Below are 21,611 nucleotides of genomic sequence, written 5' to 3'. Positions count from 1 at the left end.
TACAGATAAATAAATCAATAATAATATTTTAAATTAAAAAATTGTGGAAATGGTTTCGCTCCAATCCAAGCACCGCGAATGTACGTTAATGGGAAGTAAAAGTGCGCATGCGCATGTGATCACAAGCAGTCATGAGACTCTCTGGGAACACAGGTTATGATGTTTCGATGACCCTGTAGTGGTTATGATGATGTTTTTGTCTTTCTTTCTCGGTGTACTGCTTATGACAGTCTCTGAAAACGATGCGGTTGAGAAGATTCAAGCTTTCGTCGTTCCTCACAGTCACATGGATGTTGGCTGGGTGTACACCGTCCAGGTAAAACGCAGGTTTTGAACGACTGCTCTCTCTGTGTATAAGTGGAACTATATCAGTGTTATCAAACTCATCTGTCGCAGGAGAGCATGCACGCGTATGGCAGCAATGTGTACAGCAGTGTAGTGGAAGAGCTGTCAAGAGTCAAAAGCCGCAAATTCATCGCAGTTGAGCAGGAGTTTTTCAGACTCTGGTGGGTGAATGTGGCATCAGATTGGCACAAGAAACAGGTAAGGACTGATTAAAAAATATTGTGTTGTATTTCATAATGTAAGTTAATCAGTTTAACTTAACTCAAGGCAGACGTTTTCAAACTGGGGTCCAGGGAAAAGTTTAGAGACAAAAAAAGTTTAATTATTTAATTAAAATAAATAGAAAAGTAATTCATCAATAAATCAGTGGCTGTTTTCACAATACTGTTTTCAACTAAAAATGGAAACCCTTTTAATGCATTTTGGCTGTAAGTTCATTTATGGGGGCCTGAAAATGCAAACAGGTTTCACTCAGAGACAGGGGCGTAGCACCAAATTTTGGGCCCTGGGTACAAACCATCTTGCTGGGCCCCCGTACCATGTATGTGTATGTATAGAAAACTGACTTCTAAGGCCCCCCCCCCTGCCTCGGGCCCTGGTTACTCAGTACCCTTTATCCCCCCAGTCCCACGCCCCTGCTCAGAGAAGCTGTCAATCATGGCGTCACACCCCCGTTTTTATAGCATCAAATAACTAACGAAAAAACCAAACTTATTTAAAGAACGAACACTTTAATTCACATCAGCATGATAAAAACCACCCAAAATGACAGAAACCATCTTTGGGAAAAAATGATTTTGAAGTGGAATTTGATTGTTTAGTTTGTCTATGTCCCATAACATTAAATGGAGAGGGGTGGGCTTTATGACCTTTACTGCATCAGCCACCTGGGGGCGATTGAGACGCTTTGGCTTCACTTTTCAGGGCTTGTGTGGCACACTTGGTGTGAATTTGGATCATATGACAATGTTGTGGTAGACTTTTCAGACTTTCATTGTTAGTACATTGTTGTCATGTAAATGCACCCTAAATATTTTCCATATATAATTTCATATATTTATAATTATATAAATACAATTTTCACAGTATTGGGTCTTTACATGAAAATATAGCTTCCTTTTAGCTTTTCCTTTCCTTTTAGGATGGTTGTCCCTTGCATGAGGATGATTATATATTCGAGGGTCTTTGCCATCTAAAAGATTGAAAACCCCTGGTTTATGGTGACTTGTTTTTATGTCAGGTGAGACAGCTGCTGCACGAAGGTCGTCTGGAGTTTATAATCGGCGGTCAGGTGATGCATGATGAAGCAGTGACTGATGTAGATGATGCCATTCTTCAACTTACAGGTGTGTGAACCCAACACTTTCTTTATAAATGAAACTCTAGAGCATGTGATTTTGCTATGGTACAAATGGTCTTTTCATAGTACTGATTGATTACCATATTCATGTAACATGATATTTACACACTACTTAAATATTATTAGTGTTAGTAACCATGTTGCATATAGCTCTTCTTACACCCCCTCTCATCTGGCTTGCAGAGGGTCATGGCTTCTTGTATGAGACTTTTGGTGTTCGGCCACGTTTCGCATGGCATGTTGATCCGTTTGGTGCATCAGCCACCACCCCCATCCTCTTTGCCCTCGCGGGGTTTGATGCTCACCTCATCTCTCGCATCGACTTTGACCTTAAAGATGACATGCAGAAAAACAAGGTTGTACTTTTGTATGAATGGTTTGTACTGTATTTGTAGTGGGAAATGTGTTTTACACACAGATGAGCCAACACATTATGACCACCTGCCTAATATTCTGTTGGTCCTCTGCATGCAGCTTAAACAGCACTGACTTCCTGAACTGTACACGACCCCTGAAGGTGTCCTGTGGTATCGGACACCAAGACATTAGCAGCAGATCCTTCAAGTCCTGTATGTTGCGAGGTGGAGCAATGTGTGCACTGTGGCAGGTGTATTATCCTGCGAAAAGAGACCACTTCCACCAAGGAACACCATTGTCATGAAAGGGTGTGCCTGGTCTGTAACAATGTTTAGGTAGATGGCAATATGACATTCAGTCAGAAAATTGCCCAGAGCATTTCAATGCCTCCACCGGCTTCCCACTGTGCGTCCTGGTGCAGGGTCCCCGCAGAGTCTTAAAAAGTCTTAAATTTGACTTGGTGAAACCTGATACCCTGTGGTGCATCACAAGCCTTGCCATTTAAGAGATACTCTGACCCAGTCGCCTTGCTATAACAATTTGGCCCTTGTCAAAGTCACTCGGATCTTTTTTACTGCCCATTTCTCCTGCATCCGACACGTTCATTACGAGAACTAATTGTGTGTTTAGTTCTTTCATTATTGACTCACTAATGTCGTTCCACACCCGTAAGACCTCTGTTCATCCTTGGAACACAGTTTAAGATATTTTAGATTTAGTCCGAGACCTTTCTGTCCTTTGAATGTAAGTGTATGCCCACTTGCTGTCCACGTCCAGAAGGGAATGAAAACATCATCAAAGTAGTCCATATGTGACATCAGTTGGTTAGTTGGACTCTCTTGAAGCGTCGACAATACATTTTGGTCCATAAATAACAAAAAATACGACTTTATTCAGCATTGTCTTCTCTTCCGCGTTTGTTTTCAAACATCAAGTAAAGAATCAAACGGTCGCGAATCATCAGATTGATTCGTGATTCGTATCGCCAATGTCACGTGATTTCAGCAGTTTGCCAGTTTAACACGCGATCTGAATCTTGATTCATGACCGTTTGATTCTTTATTTGAGGAACATGGAAGAGAAGACAATGCTGAATAAATTTTTGTTATTTTTGGACCAAAATGTATTGTCGACACTTCAAAAGAGTCTAACTAACTAACTGATGTCACATATGGACTTCTTTGAAGATGTTTTCATTCCCTTCTGGACGTGGACAGCAAGTGGGCATACACTTACATTCAAAGGACAGAAAGGCCTCGGCTCTGACTAAATCTAAAATATCTTAAACTGTGTTCCAAGGATGAACAGAGGTCTTACGGGTGTGGAACGACATTAGGGTGAGTCATTAATGAAAGAACTAAACATGTGGCCTTGTTAGGAGATGATCCATGATATCGGCTTCACCTGTGATAATGTTTTGGTTCATCAGTGTATGTGAATGCAGCTCTGCATATTTACTTTTTAGACTGACGCTTAAATTAAGATACATTGGTACATGTGATAATACTGCAAATCTATTTGTAGAAATTGCAGTTTGTGTGGAGAGGTTCACCCTCCTTAAAGGAAAAACAAGAGATTTTCACACACACCATGGACCAGTTCAGCTACTGCACACCGTCATACCTCCCCTTCTCCAACAGGTGACGTCCAGGAACAAGTCTCTATTTTGTAACACCTCTATTGTGATTTCGTGTTGTTGTTTTTGGCGTTTGGGGTGATAAACATTTTTTTTAAAGAAATTTAGGATGCATTAAATAGGATGCATAAAAACATCTAATATATATTTTTATTAAATGCTGTTCTTTTAATAGAAAGAGTATTTAGTCTTTAGTCCCTAGTCACTAGTCTTTTAATAGCTTACTATTCATTAAATAATCCTGAAACGAAATGTCACAGTTTCCTCAAAAATATTAAGCTACACAACTGTTTTCAACATTGATAATTATAATAAATGTTTCTTGAGGATCAAATCAGCATATTAAAATGATTTCTGAAGGATTATGTCACACTGTAATGATGTTGATAATTCAGCTTTACCATCACAGGAATAAATTAATTTTAAAATATATTCAAACAGAAAGCAGTTATTTTAACTTGTAATAATATTTCACATTACTTTAATTTTGATCAAATAAATACAGCCTTGGTGAGGATAAAAAATCTTACCAACCCAAACTTTTGCATGATAGTATAAAAAAGTTAAAAACAATAGTGTTAAAGGGATAGTTCACCCTGAAATGAAACTAAAGCCATCTTTTTCTCACCCTGCTGTTGATTTAATGCTCTATGTCCTTCTTTCCCTTTCGGACCTCAAAAGCAGTAATTTTAAAAATAGTTCTGGCCCTTGTCAAAGTCACTCAGATCTTTTTTGCTGCCCATTTCTCCTGCATCCGACACGTTGATTACGAGAACTAATCGTGTATTTACCATCTATTCTACCTAGACCTTAATATGTGGCCTTGTTAGGAGATGATCCATGATATTGGCTTCACCTGTGATGGTCATAATGTTTTGGTTCATCAGTGTATGTGAATGCAGCTCTACATATTTACTTTTTAGACTAAATTACTGCTTTTGAGGTGCGAAAGGGATAGAAGGACATAGGGCATTAAATCAACAGCAGGGTGAGTAAAAGATGGCTTTAATTTCATTTCAGGGTGAACTATCCCTTTAACAAAAAACATTATAAAAATGTTTCAGGTTGCTTTATAAATTGAAGGTTGTTGATTCCAGGTCTGGGTTTTACTGGAATGGTGTTGCCTTGTTTCCGGACCCTCCTAAAGATGGCATATACCCTAACATGAGTCTGCCAGTGACTGAGGAAACTGTGGAGCTTTATGCTCAGACCATGGTGGACAACATCAGGATGAGGGCCCAGTGGTTCAGAACCAGCCATGTTCTCTGGCCTTGGGTCAGTTTAGCTCCATCATATGACTGGCTAACTTACGCATTGTTTCTTTTATAAATGTATTCAATCAATTAAAAAGGAGGAAATTGTATTTACAGGGTTGTGACAAGCAGTTCTACAATGCATCAGTGCAATTCATGAACATGGATGTTTTAATGAACTACATTAATGCACACAGTGACAAGTATGGAGTTGCAGTTCAGTACGCCACGCTAAAGGACTATTTCCAGATGGTGCACCAAACAAATCTGTCCTGGGATGTGAGGGAAAACCAAGACTTCCTTCCTTACTCGACAGGTTTTCTCAACAGTTACTATAATTGTGATTACTGCATTTCTGAATGACAAAATGGTCCTGAATGGTCTTTTATCCTGGTTTCCTAGAACCGTTTCAGGCCTGGACCGGGTTCTACGCTTCCAGAAATGTTTTGAAAGGAGTAGCCAGACGAGCGAGCTCCCTCCTGTATGCAGCAGAGTCTCTCTTCACCAGATACCACATCAGCTACCCAGAAGGCCCAGTTCAGAGAGAGTGGGCTCTAGACAAACTCAAGGCCCTGCGATGGGCTGTCTCTGAGGTGCCTGGTTTTTAAATTTATCTTGTTGTGTCACAATCATTTCCATGTGGGCAACTTTAGGTAGAATGACATTCACAAATGACTTTTAATAAGTTGCAATGACTTTCTAAATAATATATGTATTTCATTAAAGGTCCATTAAAGGTAAGCGATTTCTGCTGAAATGTTGATATTTGAAATCAGCCTAAACAAACACACCCCTCCATTTATTACTCTTCCTGCAAAATGCACAAACAAGCAATGCAACAATGGATATAAGACCGAATAATTAGATTTGAGGCAATCAGCTGCATCAATATTTTCAAGTTAAGAAACAGAAATCCCTGCCCAGTTTCAGTTAAATGTAAGTTTGTCTAAATTAAAAGAAACATTTAATACAACTCAAAACAAAGCAACAGTTCAGATTACTTAAATTGTGTCAGTTTTGTGAACCGAAAAAGAAACTTTTGTACTCAAAAGTTCATTTTATTGAGCTGATTTGTTTAATTTAAAGGGGTGGTTGCATGCGATTTCACTTTTGTAACTTTAGTTAGTGTGTAATGTTGCTGCTTGAGCATAAACAGTATCTGCAAAGTTACAGCGCTGAAAGTTCAATGCAAACGGAGATATTGTCTTTTAAAGTTATGGCAGTTTATTGCCAACAAAAACGTCCGGTTTGGACTACAACGAGCTTCTTCCTGGGTTGGTGACATCATAAACCCTTGCTAGTCACCACAGATGTGACTTCTGCCCGTAATGGTAAAGGCGGGCGTACACGGTGCGATTTTTGATGTCGTACGAACTCGCAGACGATTTTTTTTTTTCTCGGGAGAAATCGCGTGGACATCGTGGATGCTCGTATGGTCGCGGCTCGCAGCGTGTGAGAGGAAATACGAGACGAGCCGGGCACGTTAAGAGCACCTCCCGACCTTACGATCATTTTTAAACATGTTTAAAAAGTTCGGGGAGTCGGCCCGATTTTTACCAGCATATGGCTGTCCCCTATTGCCAAATCATGCACAAGCACGTCACATAGGCTCAATCTATGACTATTATAGGCTCAGTGGCTGCCACATACTGCGTACACACACACACACACACGTTCTCTCTCTCACGTGCACTCTTCTCTTTCCCTCTGATTGTTTCGGTTAAAAGGAATGGCTACTACTGTTCTCTGCTTTTCAACAAATCATTTGCACACCTTTTTTCTTTATTTTTTGTATCTGAAGCTATAGCAGCAACATTGAAAGCTCCGGTGTCTGTGTTACACGAAAACTCGTGTGATCGCGGCCGGCTCGCGGTGCAAACAGTCGTGCCGTGTACCAGCTGATTTGATGCGATGATCAAATTATAATGACTCGTAGCGTCTGCAATATCTCACGACCTTCCGAGTGTCCGAATTCGCACAGTGTACACCCGCCTTAAGGGGCGGCATTTCCGGACAACCTGTGCTTGGCACTTCAGCCAAGAAAAATACAGGAAACTACATTTGGCCATCTGACCATTGCGTTTTTCGGAGGGATGGGCTTCATAGAAGCAGGAAGAGAACGAGAGCCGTTCAAAGGACAGTGGAGACAGCGGTGTGGAATAAAGGTCAAATATAAGAAAAATACGGCGTTTAAAAAAAAAAAAAGTATTAAGACATGTTATACTGCGCCCCATAAACACAACCAAGCCTAGAAAAAAAACACAAATTATTTTGAGCATTAGGGTTTACAGTCTGGCTGAAGTGAAGCAAAATAATGCTTTGCAAAAATAAAGTGAAGTTGCTGATCAAATGAGAAGGATGAACAGTACACTAAAGCATATTCATGCAAGAGTTGGTTGGTTCGAGCCCCTTTCAGCAGCGCTTCTCAGAAATCGCTTGCTGTACCTTTAGGATCCTCTTTTAGTGTTAAACTACTGTCAGGATTTACTAAAGACAAGCAGTGAAAAATGTGTGCTAAAAAGGCATTGACTGTTGTTTTTGCGGCTGACCTTATTGAATATGCATTTGTAGGAGTTTCCCTTTCAGATGCAGTATTTATGTGAGGAGAGTATTTAAATTAATCATGTGAGGTAATTTACTAATGTTTGTGCTCGTCAATTTCATAGTGTTTGTTCCATTATTTACCGGCCCAAAGAAACATGTCTTAAACCAGACGCTACCTGGTAGATTGCGCTGGTCATTATGGAAATGATCCGTCTGCGTCTTTGTTCTTTAATTTGCACGTTGTCAGTAGATCACACGCAGAACTTTCCACTCCCATCAGCGCTTTTTTTTTATTTGTGCTTAAACGTTCATTTGTCCTGTTGAGTAAATCTGGCCTATAATGTCTACCCAGTACTAAAATCCTTTCTCTCATGAATTCAAGCAAATCAAACATTATACCTCTAAGATATTAATAATGGTTTGCGTATGACAAGACACGATTGACTAGCCATTATTTGATCTGATATGCCAGGTTCAGCATCATGATGGCATCACAGGGACCGAATCCCCCAAAGTGGCCGATATGTACATGGAGCATCTCATACAAGGAATGATGGGAGCCGAGGAACTCTTGGCAGCCATTTTTTTGCTTCCAGAGACCATCAAACCTTCCAATAACATCCATCACCAGCCCCATACCGGACCCGCCACAGTGAAGACAGGTATATTTCTTTATTGAGATTCTCTGAATCGCTCTTCTCAGCACATGAATCTATATTTTCTGTCCAAATGCATCTTTATATTTGCCTGTTAATCGACTAGTGATATGTGAAATGCATTGGATTTATATTTAATTTAAAAAATGTAAAAGATATGTCATTTATATTTCATTAAATATAAATAACAAGATATGATTAAACGCTGTAAAGATGTCTACACTAGCAATAATATAGTTATCTTTCTCTTCCCCTGTTTATAGAGGAAGTGCATAGTGCTTAGTTTTGTCGTCTGTCTCTTTAAATGCTCGAGCTGTCCAAATGCTCGATGGATTCTGATAATATTTATTGTTATAGCCGTGGTGTGGACTTATTCGTGTAGAATTATTAAATCTTCATAGTTATCGTCCATAGTGTGACTAATCTTGTCCTAATATCAGCTCTGTTTCTGTTCTGTTTTCTGTGTTGGTTGATTGTTTGTAGTATTCTATATTTTTACTTGTTATTCATTTTTTGTGTTATTCCCCCCCCCCCCCCCCCCCTTGTTGCACTTTGAGATTCTTCGGAATGAAAAGTGCATTATAAATAAAATCTATTATTATTAATCTATTATTAATATTCTTCGTCATGGATACACAATACGTCACTAGTTTTTAACCTATTTTTTTTTCTTTGTTCTTGATTTCTTTTTTTTTGATACCTGTTCACAAATGGTCTAATTGCCAACACTAGTATCAATATTAATAGTCATCAATAATACAAAGAGTTTGGTTGATCATGGGCTACACTAATAGAGGTTTTGTTGTGGTTTCAGACTCCGGAAAGGTTCTTGAACAGCATATAATCGTGTACAACCCCCTAGCCTGGAACATTTCAACATATATTAATATTTCTGTGCCATATGCAATGGCAGTTGTGCTTGACGATGATGGAAAGGCAGTACCTGCTCAGGTACCAAAACCATATAATTTCCAGAGTTTTTCTTTTTAATATTCAGATTTCATATTCTTTCGTTACATCCCAATCATTTCTTCTATCATGACATGTTGTTTCAACTGATAACAAACTCAATAATTCTCTGCAGATCCAGCCGTCGATGGAGTCTTCCACTGACTACGATCTGTTCTTCGTTGTTGAGCTGGGTGGACTGCAGTACAGAAAGTACATTGTGCAGTTCCCACAATCCCACTGTGATGCTGCGTGTGGGTCGACTCATGTGGCCAGAGTAGTGAAATTTAAGAAGAAGAATGTAAGCCAGTGGAAACGGACAGGAAGGAAGTTGTTACCAGTGCTGAATGAGTGCTACAAACTGATGTTTGACCAAGAGACAAACCTTCTGCACAGCATCACAGACCGGCAAGTTCTTATTAAGTGTGTTTTATGTGTCCAAATCGCCACACTTTTAACCAGTGGAGCATTTAAAATTTCATTTCGGACATTGCTTATCTATTACAGGTGCAAAAAGATGAGTGTTAGGGTACGGCAGGACTTCTGGGAGTATGAGGCCAACGGGGACATCCACTCTGGGCCGATCTCAGACAACTACATCTTTACTGCCAACGGCTCTGCTGTTCCTGCATACAAATCTGTGGCCATGGAGATTGTGCCGGGGAAGATCGTTTCAGAGATACGTCAGTATTTCTACAGGTGAAAGACGTCACAGATCCCGCAACATCAAAACAGAGGTTTTTGGTGCTTCATTAAATAAATGCTGTTTATTATGAGAAGGAAGCTTAAATTTTCTGTTTGTTTGTTTGGGTGGGGGGGAAAAATGTGTACTGTGCTTGATTAACTGAGACTTCCTACAGCACTTGCAGGTTGTTGCCCTTATTTGTTTTGTTGCTTCTATTGCTCTCCCCTTTTTGTAAGTCGCTTTGGATCAATCAATCAATCAATCAACTTTATTTATATAGCGCTTTTACAATCACGATTGTGTCAAAGCAGCTTCACAGTGTCAAACAGGACAATACTGCAACAAAATTAGATTTGGCTGTACAGTCGTTCTGGAGAAAACAGTGATGTTATCAGCTTATTTTAATGTATCATATAGCGACAATGTTGGCAGATCCGTATTATAGTTTATAGAATTAATTAAAACCTAATTCATAAATTTTATTTGTATAATTAGTTGAATAACTTTGATCATAATTTTAGTGTCCCCAACTGAGCAAGCCAAGCCAAAGGCGACAGTGGCAAGGAACCAAAACTCCAGCAGGGCATGATGGAGAAAAATAAACCTTGGGAGAAACCAGACTCAGTCGGGGTGCCAGTTCTCCTCTGGCCTATTAACACACAGTGTATGATTATTATTCTGGCAACCTTACAGGTCAGAAATCATATTAGATCGGAATATTCAAAATTTCAGGGTATCACGGAAGAGACGGGTTTATTTGGGATGGTGCGTCGATTAAACAAGAATATGAATACTTGAAAGATCTGAGTTATTGCGCCGGAGATGGGTTTATTGAGGATGACGTCCCGGTGAGGCAAATTCGAAGGAGACACCAATTGACACGGACTCAGCATACACTCCAGGATGCGTTGGTCATGTCCAGGCGCAGGTCCACCATCCGATCCGGACACAGCCCGGATCCGGGATAAACCTCGGGATAAACAGAGAGACTAACATTAGCATAGATGCCACTCTTTTTATGATGTAACGAGTACATCAGGTGTTATGGGAAGGTTTCCCGGTTTCGGCTGACCTAGTTAATGCAGCCTAACAATCAGTCAATTGATTTGAATAATGAAAGTTAAAATGTTCTATGTGTATGCCATAGTAAAGAGATGTGTTTTTAGTCTTGATTTAAACTGACAGAGTGTGTCTGCTTCCCGAACAATGCTAGGAAGACTGTTCCAGAGTTTAGGTGCTAAATAGGAAAAGGATTGACCGCCTGCAGTTGATTTAGATATTCTAGGTATTATCAACTGGCCAGAGTTTTGAGACCGCAATAGACGTGATTGAGTATAATGTGTTAAGAGCTCGTTTAAGTACTGGGGAGCTAAACCATTTAGTGCTTTGTAAGTAATAAGCATGATTTTAAAATGTATACAATGTTTAATAGGGAGCCAGTGCAGTGTTGACAGAACTGGACTAATATGATCATACTTCCTGGTTCTAGTAAGAACTCTAGCTGCTGCGTTTTGGACTAGCTGGAGTTTGTTTATTAAGCGAGCAGGGCTTTTGATAAAAGCCTCTGCTAAATGATTAAATGTAAATGCATTAAGCTATGAAACCTGCAGGATGTTTTAAAGGACCTCTAGTAGTAGATCTCAGAGTTAAAAGTGTAACTTTTCTTTCTACAGGAAGGAGGAAGACAAGAACCACACTTACTCCGTGGTCACCAGAGTGCCGGTGGGGTTTCAGGGTTGGCTGGCGTGCTTCAGGCTGGAGCAGAGCTATAAAGTGGGACCCCTAGAGGTGAACCGAGAGGCTGTGTTCAGGACCCGCACCAGTCTGCAGAATAACAGAACACTGTTTACTGACAACAATGGCTATCAGATGCTGAAACGGACATTCAAGGGCTTTGTCAACAACACAGTCTCCCGTGTAAGGATGCTTATCAGATGAGAAGAGGTGCACTTTTGATACATCTTACATCTTTTTTACACGTATATCTGTTGTGTGTTTACGTGCACAGAATTACTACCCAATGGTACGAGCGGCCTACATAGAAGATGATTCCAGCAGACTTGTGTTCCTCGGGGAAAGAGCTCATGGAGTGGCCAGCCTGAGTCAGGGTCAACTAGAAGTGAGGGCTTCACATGTACTTGGCACTGTTGTCAGTCTCTTAGGTCTTTCCCAGCCATTTACTATCTAAAAGTGCCATTTGCATTCTGTGTATTCTATGTGTGTGTATCAGGTGATGCTTCATAGACGACTTTGGAACAACCAGGAGTGGAATCGGGGTTATAACCTGACTCTTAATGACTCCTCTGTGGTGCGGCCCATTCTTTGGATGATGCTGGGCTCGCCTGCTGCAATATCGTCCATTTACCAAAGGGAGGCGCTAGAGCTGCAGCACAGACCTGTGGTTATGCCTATTGACCAACCCCGTGAGTGTGCAGACATGCAAGCATTTCTAGACAGTGTTTTTCATCACAGCCCCTGTAGCCTAGAAATCTAGACGCACCCTAGCGGCAGCAAATCTAATCTGCCGCGAGTGTCGTCTAGTAACTCTCAATGCACTTCTGAGCTGTAAACGACAAACTCTGGTCAGGCCAATTACATTGTGTATAGAGTCGGTGGGCGGGGCTTAACATAATGATGGCAGAGTTGCGCTTGCGTGCTTCTAGTAAACACAGAAACTGGCGAACGTCTTTTGAATCTGCTTTGGCCGTGACTCTGGAAGACTTGGAGTTAAGCTTTTCTTGAAAAGAACCAAAAACGGCACTGAAGTCATTCTTAAAGGGTCATGAAACCCTACAGCTAAATTTTTGAGATTTTAACAGAGGTATGTGTGTTGAACATCATTGAACATAATGTTAGCATCTGTTAGATTTAATTAAAAGGGGAATCTGGTCAATTTTTATGTTTTTCACCCTATTTTCGTCTTCCGGGTTTAAAAACTACATTGCGTCCACGTCACAGCTTGTGACGTACCATCGCTCTAATAGTGCTACGTGACGCATCGGTGTCTCATTATTATTAATGAGACTGAGTTTTCTTATCCTATGAGAAGACACCGTCTCTTAATTATTCATGACAGCACGTGGTTCTTTCAAATGACAGAAGTGACAGTCTGCGTGTTCACGGAGTAGATGAGAGGAGTTTATGATGGGTCGTAAGTGTTTGTTTCCCTGGTGTAAAGATTCGGGTGTGTTGCATGGCTTTCCCCGCGATGCTGCCAGGGCTAGTCTCTGGCTGCGGGCGGTTGGTTGGCCATCAACTAGCGACACCTCAAAGCTTTATGTGTGTAACAAACATTTTTCGAATGAAAGTTACGAGAACTGGAGACAGGTGGACTTCGGTTTTGCTCAGCAACGCAGTTTGCGTCTTGCCGGCAATGCTGTACCAAGTCCGGAGGACTTTTCTATCTGAACCATCTTCCCCTGGGGTTTCAGGAGGAGAAAAGTCCTCCACCTCAGCAGAGCCCTCTGTACTGCTTTTACTGTAGTCTTCACTGTCGCTGTCCATCTTTATTATGGGTGTTCTGGGACGCGCGTAAGTTAGATCTCGGCTATATGTACATAACGGTTGTTGTTTTTTTCGAACATTTTTTTTTTTTCTTTAAAAAAATATGCATTTATACTGTGTATACAAACATAATTCTATATTTATAAATGACAATAATAATTGTGTATGCATTTCTATATTTTAAACAATTCCGATTAATCTAATATATGTAGCAAGGCATTCGGTTACTTTAAATGGTCAAACAGACGGTTGTCAGTGTATTTTATTGGACTTTAATTTTGCCAGCTTTAAAAATCCTGCATTTCGTTACGTTTAACCCCATATTTTTGTTGAGATTTGGCATGGGCCACTGCTCTGCACTGATAGATGACAGTTGCTCGCCCCCCTCTTTCTTCCCCTGCCTCGCTCTGCCACACCCACCCCCTCCCCTCTTTTCACGGGCATGCACGCCCATTTAAGTAGCATTTTTCAAAAAGATTACGAGGTGGATTTGAGCTGAAAGAGGGGGTTTCATGACCCTTTTAGAAGGGAAGATGTGTTCGGAGTTTTGCCGACCGGATAAAGCGAAAGTTTAATCTTTGTCAACAAGCTCTGTTTCACCTTCATTGCTCTGGTTGGTTGTAGCGCTATCCTATCGCGTGCAGAGGGAGTTTGAAAGACAACCGTTTATCCGCCCCTCGGATTGAGCTGTCAATGGTGAGTTTCCAGACCAAACATCTTGATGTGGGTCTGGCTTGTCAGTCAAGTAGCTGAGGCTACTTCAGTCTGAATGTAAAGTTCAATAAATTCAGTATTACCCCTTTAATGAGAATTTTCCGTTAAAGTTTGTTATAGGATCACGATTATAAACACAATGAGGCTGTCAAAGCGGACTATTGTAGATGAGTTTACCTGTTCGCCTGATGACGTTTAATGTCCCTGACAAACTCTGTAGTCCTATTTAGCCACTTGTTAGCATTAGCAAGCGCCTTTTACAAGACAAGCCTTTAAAAAGTCACAAGAGTGTTTTACTGATGTGTTTTATATCAGAACAAAATATAAAAATATTTTGAACTCGTGTTTACCACTGACATTTACCCAAAACCCCACTGACTTCAGAATGATGGAACCGGAAGTGCAAAAACACTTATTTCCAGGTTTCGGCCCACAGAAATATGTCATCCCTGCATCACTCTATAGTGTGCCCTCCACTAACCTTTCATCCAAACTCTCCATTCCAATGAAATCACAAAATGGCATTGCATTCAAATACTCACCATTACTAATGTATAGCTACTAACAAACTATAGAATAAAAATAGAATAGAAAAGGTAATTGCGACTTTTTTTACCTCACAATTCTGAATTTTTCTTGCAAGTGTGAGTTCATATCTTGCAATTCAGACTTTTTAACTTGCAATAATTGTGAATTAAAATATGAAAACTGCTACTTGAAATAAAACATTTTTTAAAACTTCATGAACATTTCTTGTTTATACTGTTGTAAGAAAAAGTTTGTGAACCGCTTTCAGAATCTTTGAATAATTTTAACAAAATGAGAGATCATACAAAATGCATGTTATTTTTTATTTAGTACTGCCCTGAATGAGATATTTTACGTTACAATGTTTACATATAGTCCACAAGACTAAAATGACCAGTTCAAAAGTTAATGAACCCTTGATTCTCAATACTGTGAGTCGGTCCCTGGATGAGCCACAGCTGTTTGTTTTTTTATTTTGTGATGGTTGTTCTTCAGTCCCTTGTTTGTCCAGAGTATTTAAACTTGCCTACATTTTTCCCAAAAAATCTTCGGGTCCCAAAAGTTCTTCAGTTTTCCAGCATCTTTTGCAAATTTGAACCTTTTTCAGCAGTGGCTGTATGATTTTGAGATCCATCTTCTTACACCGAGGACAATTGAGGGACTAGAATGTCAATATCATTTTTGTGTTTTATACATTTTGGTAAACCAGAGAGAAAGGAGTGTAAAATGTCCCCTTGCACAGATAAGCCATGGAACCAGAGAGAGAAATGCAGTGGGCCGTCCGTTCAGCCGTTTGTGCTGCCCCAGAACCTCCACATGCAGACCCTCAGCATCCCTGGCTGGAACTACAGTCCTGATCACACACAGCACCTCCACAATCTCAGCGCAGGTAGGCCACAATATATTAAAGTTTACAGTACACAACACACAGTAAAACTGCCAGCATGTATCAGAAACGTTAGCTGAGTTTTTCTACTGTGTGTGTGTGTGGAGTTATTTTTTACTTACTTAAAACCAGAAGCTGTATTAAAAATGTAAATGTTGCTTTCCCAAGGTGGAGAGAGAAAGATAGACTTTGACCGTATTCTTTTGAGGATCACACACCTGTATGAAATAGGAGAAGACCCAGTCCTGTCACAACCCATCACCATTAACTTAAAGGTACATGATATCTATCCATTTCTAGGGTTTAGGGTTAAGAATATTGGCAAATTAACATTTTACCCAGTTATGTTTTATGTTTAAAGGGGTACTTCAGTGCTGGGAAGATGAATCTGTATTTAAACTGGGTCATTAATGTAGTAGAAATGTGAAATTATTTTTGATTTTGGTTTATTGTAAACAGAGAAAATACAGAAAATGTATTTTTGTCTCATGGGGATGAAAGACAACAATTCCCAGAATGCTTTGCTACCCTATGTGGCCACTCCCAAAGTACAAAGCTGATACAAAGCCATATGCTAATCGCTGAAGTAACCCTTTAAGTACAATATGTTTTACCTTTAGTTTTTATTATATGACCGCATGATATTGCTGCATAAGCATTGCTTTTAACAGTGTTTCCTTTTTTTCTTAAAACAACAGGAAGTTATGCAGGGCATAGGGAAAGTGACAAAAGTTCAAGAACGTTCTCTAACTGGAACATGGAATATATCCGACCTGCAGAGGTGGAGCTGGAAAACCAATGAAAGTGTTCGAAAAACAGGTGAAATTTTAAAAATCACACTTTTTGTTTATAACAACACATTTTGATTGATAATGTGATAATGTTCGATCTGCTAATGACTTTAAAATGAACAGATGTGATGACAAATGTTATTGTGTTTGTTGTTTTTGGTATTTTTACAGAGAAAACGGGTTTTAGTGGCGTAACCCAGGACTTCAATGTGACCATTTCCCCGAAAGAAATCAGAACCTTCTTCATTTACTTTCAGTAGTCTTACAGCAGCCAATAGTTATCTTCTATGAAGATTCATTTCTGAAATTATTCCTGAATTGTCACCGTTTAATGGCCGTGTCAAATCAACCAAATTTCAGGTTAAATTTTTGATTTTGTTAATATTTTTTTTCTGAAGACAAAAATAAAAAGTGATGAAAGCCAAAATACTATATTTAATGGTTGTACACTACTATCCAAAAGTTTAGTGTCAGTAAGTTTTTTTTTAAAGAGGACATAACACAGTTTCTGCCAATCTCATTTTAATCTTGAGTACCTATAGAGTAGTGTTGCATCCTTCATCTCCGGGCGGTCTTCAGTTTTATCAGATTTATAAAATACTTAAAAAAAAAAACAACTGTCCAGCTCCTGGAGGCATGCCATGACCCGTGGCGTAACCCAAATGAAGCTTGTTTGGAAAAAAATTCCGAAATTTGAACCCTGAAGGCATACTTCATATTTCCAACTCGATTTTTTTTTTAATAAACTTTGGCCATATTTAGCATGAGAATCCAACTCTTTAACAGGGTAAAGTCAGAATGTATGAAATGGCATTAGACCCCGCCTTTAATGTTTTTTTAAGTAGCTCATGCTCACCAAGGCTGCATTCATTTGATTCAAAATACAGTAAAAACAGTAATCTTGTGAAATATTATAATTTATAATAACTGTTTTATATTTGAATATATTTTAAAATGTAATTTATTTCTGTGATCAAAGCTGAATTTTCAGCATCATTACGCCAGTCTTCAGTGTCACATGATCCTTCAGAAATCATTTACATATGATGAACTGCTGCTCAAGAAACATTTATTATCATCAATGATGAAAACATTGATGATGTGTAAATTTATTTTATTTTTTTCAGAATTCCTTAATGAAAAAGTTCAAAACAACAGCATTTATTTGAAATAGAATTTTTTAGTAACATTACAGATTTCTTTACTGTCACTTTTGATCAATTAAATGCATCCTTGCTTTTGTTTTTTTAGTCGGGGACCTCTGAGCGGAGTTGACAAGGAATCGTTTTCAAATCTATGCAGTTCTTAACACTTCACATATCTGTACTGTTAAATATTAAAAAGAAAAATGTATTACTAGTTTCCTTAATTTTTCAATAACATGCTCAGTTTAATTGTAATAACTGTAATATGTTCAAACCACTTTATTTTAAAGGATAGGGAAAGTAACAGACACCTGGTCTGTAACTGCTGTAAATGAAATTTGCTTTCAAGAATGTCTCAGGAATATGTTTTGCGATAAAATTACAATAAATTACTATATTGATTTTGTTTTTTGAGGATGAAGTTTGTCGGTGTCATTCTGGCGATTCTTCGCACAGTCCAAGTCCAAATCAGGTATTTGTGTGGATTCTAGTGTGCTAGAGAGTGGTTTTCAGTTTTGAACTAAGCCAGTTTCGTCTGGCTATCACTACAAATTAGTAAAAAGACTAGATATGGTGAGAATTTTTAAGTAATGGTGATTAGGACAATTTTTGATTTTCCAAATTGTGAAAGGTTTCTTTCCATAAATTAAAAAACATCAGCCCAACACGACACATTTCTACAACACTGACAATGTTATCCATTTGAACAGGAAATACGTTTATATAAAAATGAAAGAATGCATGACACACTCCCCATAACATTTTGGTGATTGGGACAGCATATCTTATCACTGCTTTAGGCTAGAAGTGAAAGCACATTTATTACACAAGTTTATGCTTGTAATTTCATATGCAAGATTTCCTTTTTCTGTTCATCATTATTAAGAGTCTATGGTTATTTTTTAGTTGTTTTCATGCTCTTTAAATGCTTGTGTGTGTATATGCAGTCTTGTTCAAAATAATAGCAGTACAATGTGACTAACCAGAATAATCAAGGTTTTTAGTATATTTTTTTATTGCTACATGGCAAACAAGTTACCAGTAGGTTCAGTAGATTCTCAGAAAACAAATGAGACCCAGCATTCATGATATGCACGCTCTTAAGGCTGTGCAATTGGGCAATTAGTTGAATTAGTTGAAAGGGGTGTGTTCAAAAAAATAGCAGTGTCTATCTTTGACTGTACAAACTCAAAACTATTTTGTACAAACATTTTTTTTTCCTGGGATTTAGCAATCCTGTGAATCACTAAACTAATATTTAGTTGTATGACCACAGTTTTTTAAAACTGCTTGACATCTGTGTGGCATGGAGTCAACCAACTTGTGGCACCTCTCAGCTGTTATTCCACTCCATGATTCTTTAAAGGGGGGGTGAAATGCTGTTTCATGCATACTGATCTTTTTACACTGTTAAAGACTTGGAATCCCATACTAAACATAGACAAAGTTTCAAAAGTTAAGGTGGACGTTTGATGGGAGTATTTCTTTGTCAAAAATACTACTTCCGGTTAGTCATAAGTTTCGGCAAGTTTTTTGCGATCATGCGTCCCCTTTGACGTTAATGGGGGCGGAATTTCCTTGTATGGGCCGTACGGACAATTCTACCGGAAGCGCGTGAGAGAGAGAGAGGGAGAGAGCGAAAGTAGCAGGCTACGCCCATCAAAGCGCTGGCTTGTAGGCTGCGCTGCACAGGTGATGTGCACAATTAACTAGCCCTGCGTCCCAATTCGCATACTATCCATCCTAAATAGTATTCGAAAATAGAATTAGTATGTCCCAAATCGTAGTATGTTGAAAAGAGTATTCCAAAGATTCCCGGATGGTTTACTATTTCCGGTCCGAATTCACAGTATGGATCGATGGGCACTCTAACGGCTGATATTGCCCACAACCCATTGCGAGTTGGACGAGGATTCGATTAGAACTACAAACGTGGATAAAAACGTTAAAAAACTACAAACATGACTGCTATGCGAGTTCGACGGTTAAGTAGAGAAGTTTAGATAAAGGGGTTTGAGTGACCAACTATCAATATTTTACCCGTCAAAAATATATTTATTCAGTGCTGTCCACATATTTCACCTGCAGCATTGTGAACTTTTTTAATGACACGTTTGGCCATTAACTTTTAAATGCATCATTATATTTAAACTGCAAACACATGAGAAGAGTCTCTGACCCACAAAGACCCACACATGGAAGATCAACGAGCGGCTACATTTCTCTCCGATACGGTAGGAGATTCAACTGAATGTGGAGGATTTGAACTGTGACGAATCTGACGATGATTGACAGGGCAGATAAACGGTGACGGGATGCACGTAACTAAGCGACAGAGTCCGTTAAAGATGGCGAAGTAGTATGTCCCGAAGCTTGCATACTTTTCTGCTACACACTCAAAAGTATATACCTTTTCTTCACAAAAAGAGTACATACTTTTAGGACGTAGTATAAGTAGGCGAATTGGGACGCAGCAAATGTCACCAAAAAAGTGCGTTTTTGGTTGCCAGACCAAGATAGTCCTGCACAGATTCCCCCAAAACCCCGCGTTAAGGCAACAGTGGATGTAATTTGCTTTTCCGGATCAGCAACTGAGTTGCGCGAATGTTTATATCTGTTCGCTGCATTTCGGTGCCGACTGTTTCATAAACAAGGCACAGCTCGACGCCGGATTTTCCAATCGCCTAATGCTGAAGGATGGAGCAGTCCCAACGTTAGAACCGCAGGCTGTGAGTGAGACTGCTTCAAATGTCTGTGTTTTTGCCAATGCTCATCAAGTAGCCCAAACATGATCACGTATAGTTAATTGATCAATTGGAGCATGCGATGTGTAGTGCGTGTACATTTGTTTAGCTGGCCACTATATGTGTAACTTTATGTTTGTGTATTGTAAAAGCACTCCAAACAACAATACACAAAGAGTGGGGAAATATGTTGAACTAAATAAGCACGCTTCTTCATTCAAATGCGCTACTATTCCGTGTCTTTCTATGTAAACACTAACTTAACCTGCCGTGCAAAACCAGTCCGCTTACTGTCTACACAAACCACGCGTAAACACACAAACACACGTGCACAACTGCACTTCCCACATGTACACCTTCAAAGACAAAAATACGACGATATAATTCAAGTATAAATATGTAAATAACACAAGCCGCTAAGCATATTATATAGTTAGTGTATAACTTGTACCACATAGAGACGTCCTGCTCTAGTCGTTTTTGCTGCTGCTCCTGTTCAACTGCAGCCTCTGGGTCTGATTCCGGATCATAGATGTATGGCTGTATCTGATTAAAAGCCATATTTTTATTTTGAATAAAGTTTTTTTCCCGCTGTTAGGGATGACACAGCTTTACGACGCACTCGACTCAACACAATAACAGCGGCGCGCACACGTCATTATTTAGCTCCACTCACACGATACGCCCCCACCCGCTCGGCTTTTTTCGGAAAAACTCGGAACAGCGCATCTTTCTTATATAATTATAAAAAAAATAAAGACTTTTCGGAGATATGCAGGATGCAATGCTACTCTATAGGTACTCAAGATTGACATGACACTGACTGAAACTGAGTGTTTCACCCCCCCTTTAACAACATTCCACAATTCATTCACATTTCTTGGTTTTGCTTCAGAAACAGCATTTTTGATATCACCCCACAAGTTCTCAATTGGATTAAGGTCTGGAGATTGGGCGGGCGACTCCATAACATTAATTTTGTTGGTTTGGAACCAAGACTTTGCCCGTTTACTAGTGTGTTTTGGGTCATTGTCTTGTTGAAACAACCGTTTCAAGGGCATGTCCCCTTCAGCATAGGGCAACATGACCTCTTCAAGTATTTTAACATATGCAAACTGATCCATGATCCCTGGTATGCGATAAATAGGCCCAACACCATAGTAGGAGAAACATGCCCATATCATGATGCTTGCACCTCCATGCTTCACTGTCTTCACTGTGTACTGTGGCTTGAATTCAGAGTTTGGGGGTCGTCTCACAAACTGCCTGTGGCCCTTGGACCCAAAAAGAACAATTTTACTCTCATCAGTCCACAAAATGTTCCTCCATTTCTCTTTAGGCCAGTTGATGTGTTCTTTGGCAAATTGTAACCTCTTCTGCACATGCCTTTTTTTTAACAGAGGGACTTTGCGGGGGATTCTTGAAAATAGATTAGCTTCACACAGACGTCTTCTAACTGTCACAGTACTTACAGGTAACTCCAGACTGTCTTCGATCATCCTGGAGGTGATCATT

General features: G+C 39.4%; 1 protein-coding gene across 1 annotated transcript; it reads left to right on the top strand.

Annotated features, from left to right (window-relative positions):
- The first annotated feature begins 116 nt into the window (after positions 1–116).
- On the top strand, positions 117–16,945 carry man2b2 (mannosidase, alpha, class 2B, member 2). The gene is made up of 19 exons (XM_067445540.1): positions 117–316; positions 397–543; positions 1,586–1,691; positions 1,889–2,061; positions 3,587–3,702; positions 4,796–4,973; positions 5,069–5,267; positions 5,354–5,544; positions 7,968–8,157; positions 8,966–9,102; positions 9,236–9,507; positions 9,607–9,798; positions 11,458–11,701; positions 11,793–11,903; positions 12,015–12,207; positions 15,273–15,419; positions 15,585–15,691; positions 16,115–16,235; positions 16,379–16,945. Exons 1-19 carry the CDS (start codon positions 185–187, stop codon positions 16,465–16,467), a joined length of 3,045 nt encoding a protein of 1,014 aa, XP_067301641.1. The 5' UTR covers positions 117–184; the 3' UTR covers positions 16,468–16,945.
- The last annotated feature ends 4,666 nt before the right edge of the window (positions 16,946–21,611 follow it).

The sequence above is a fragment of the Pseudorasbora parva genome, chromosome 1 (assembly GCF_024679245.1).
Source record: "Pseudorasbora parva isolate DD20220531a chromosome 1, ASM2467924v1, whole genome shotgun sequence".
Taxonomy (NCBI): domain Eukaryota; kingdom Metazoa; phylum Chordata; class Actinopteri; order Cypriniformes; family Gobionidae; genus Pseudorasbora; species Pseudorasbora parva.
Note: the sequence above shows the minus strand (reverse complement) of the source record. Positions and strands in the feature narration are given on the sequence as shown.

Bases quoted from the DNA above. Each gene is read 5' to 3' on its own strand.
- man2b2 (XM_067445540.1), top strand. From the start codon at position 185: ATGATGATGTTTTTGTCTTTCTTTCTCGGTGTACTGCTTATGACAGTC. The intron at 9,103-9,235 runs GTACCAAAACCA...AATTCTCTGCAG, and splicing joins GAAAGGCAGTACCTGCTCAG to ATCCAGCCGTCGATGGAGTC. The intron at 15,420-15,584 runs GTAGGCCACAAT...TGCTTTCCCAAG, and splicing joins CCTCCACAATCTCAGCGCAG to GTGGAGAGAGAAAGATAGAC.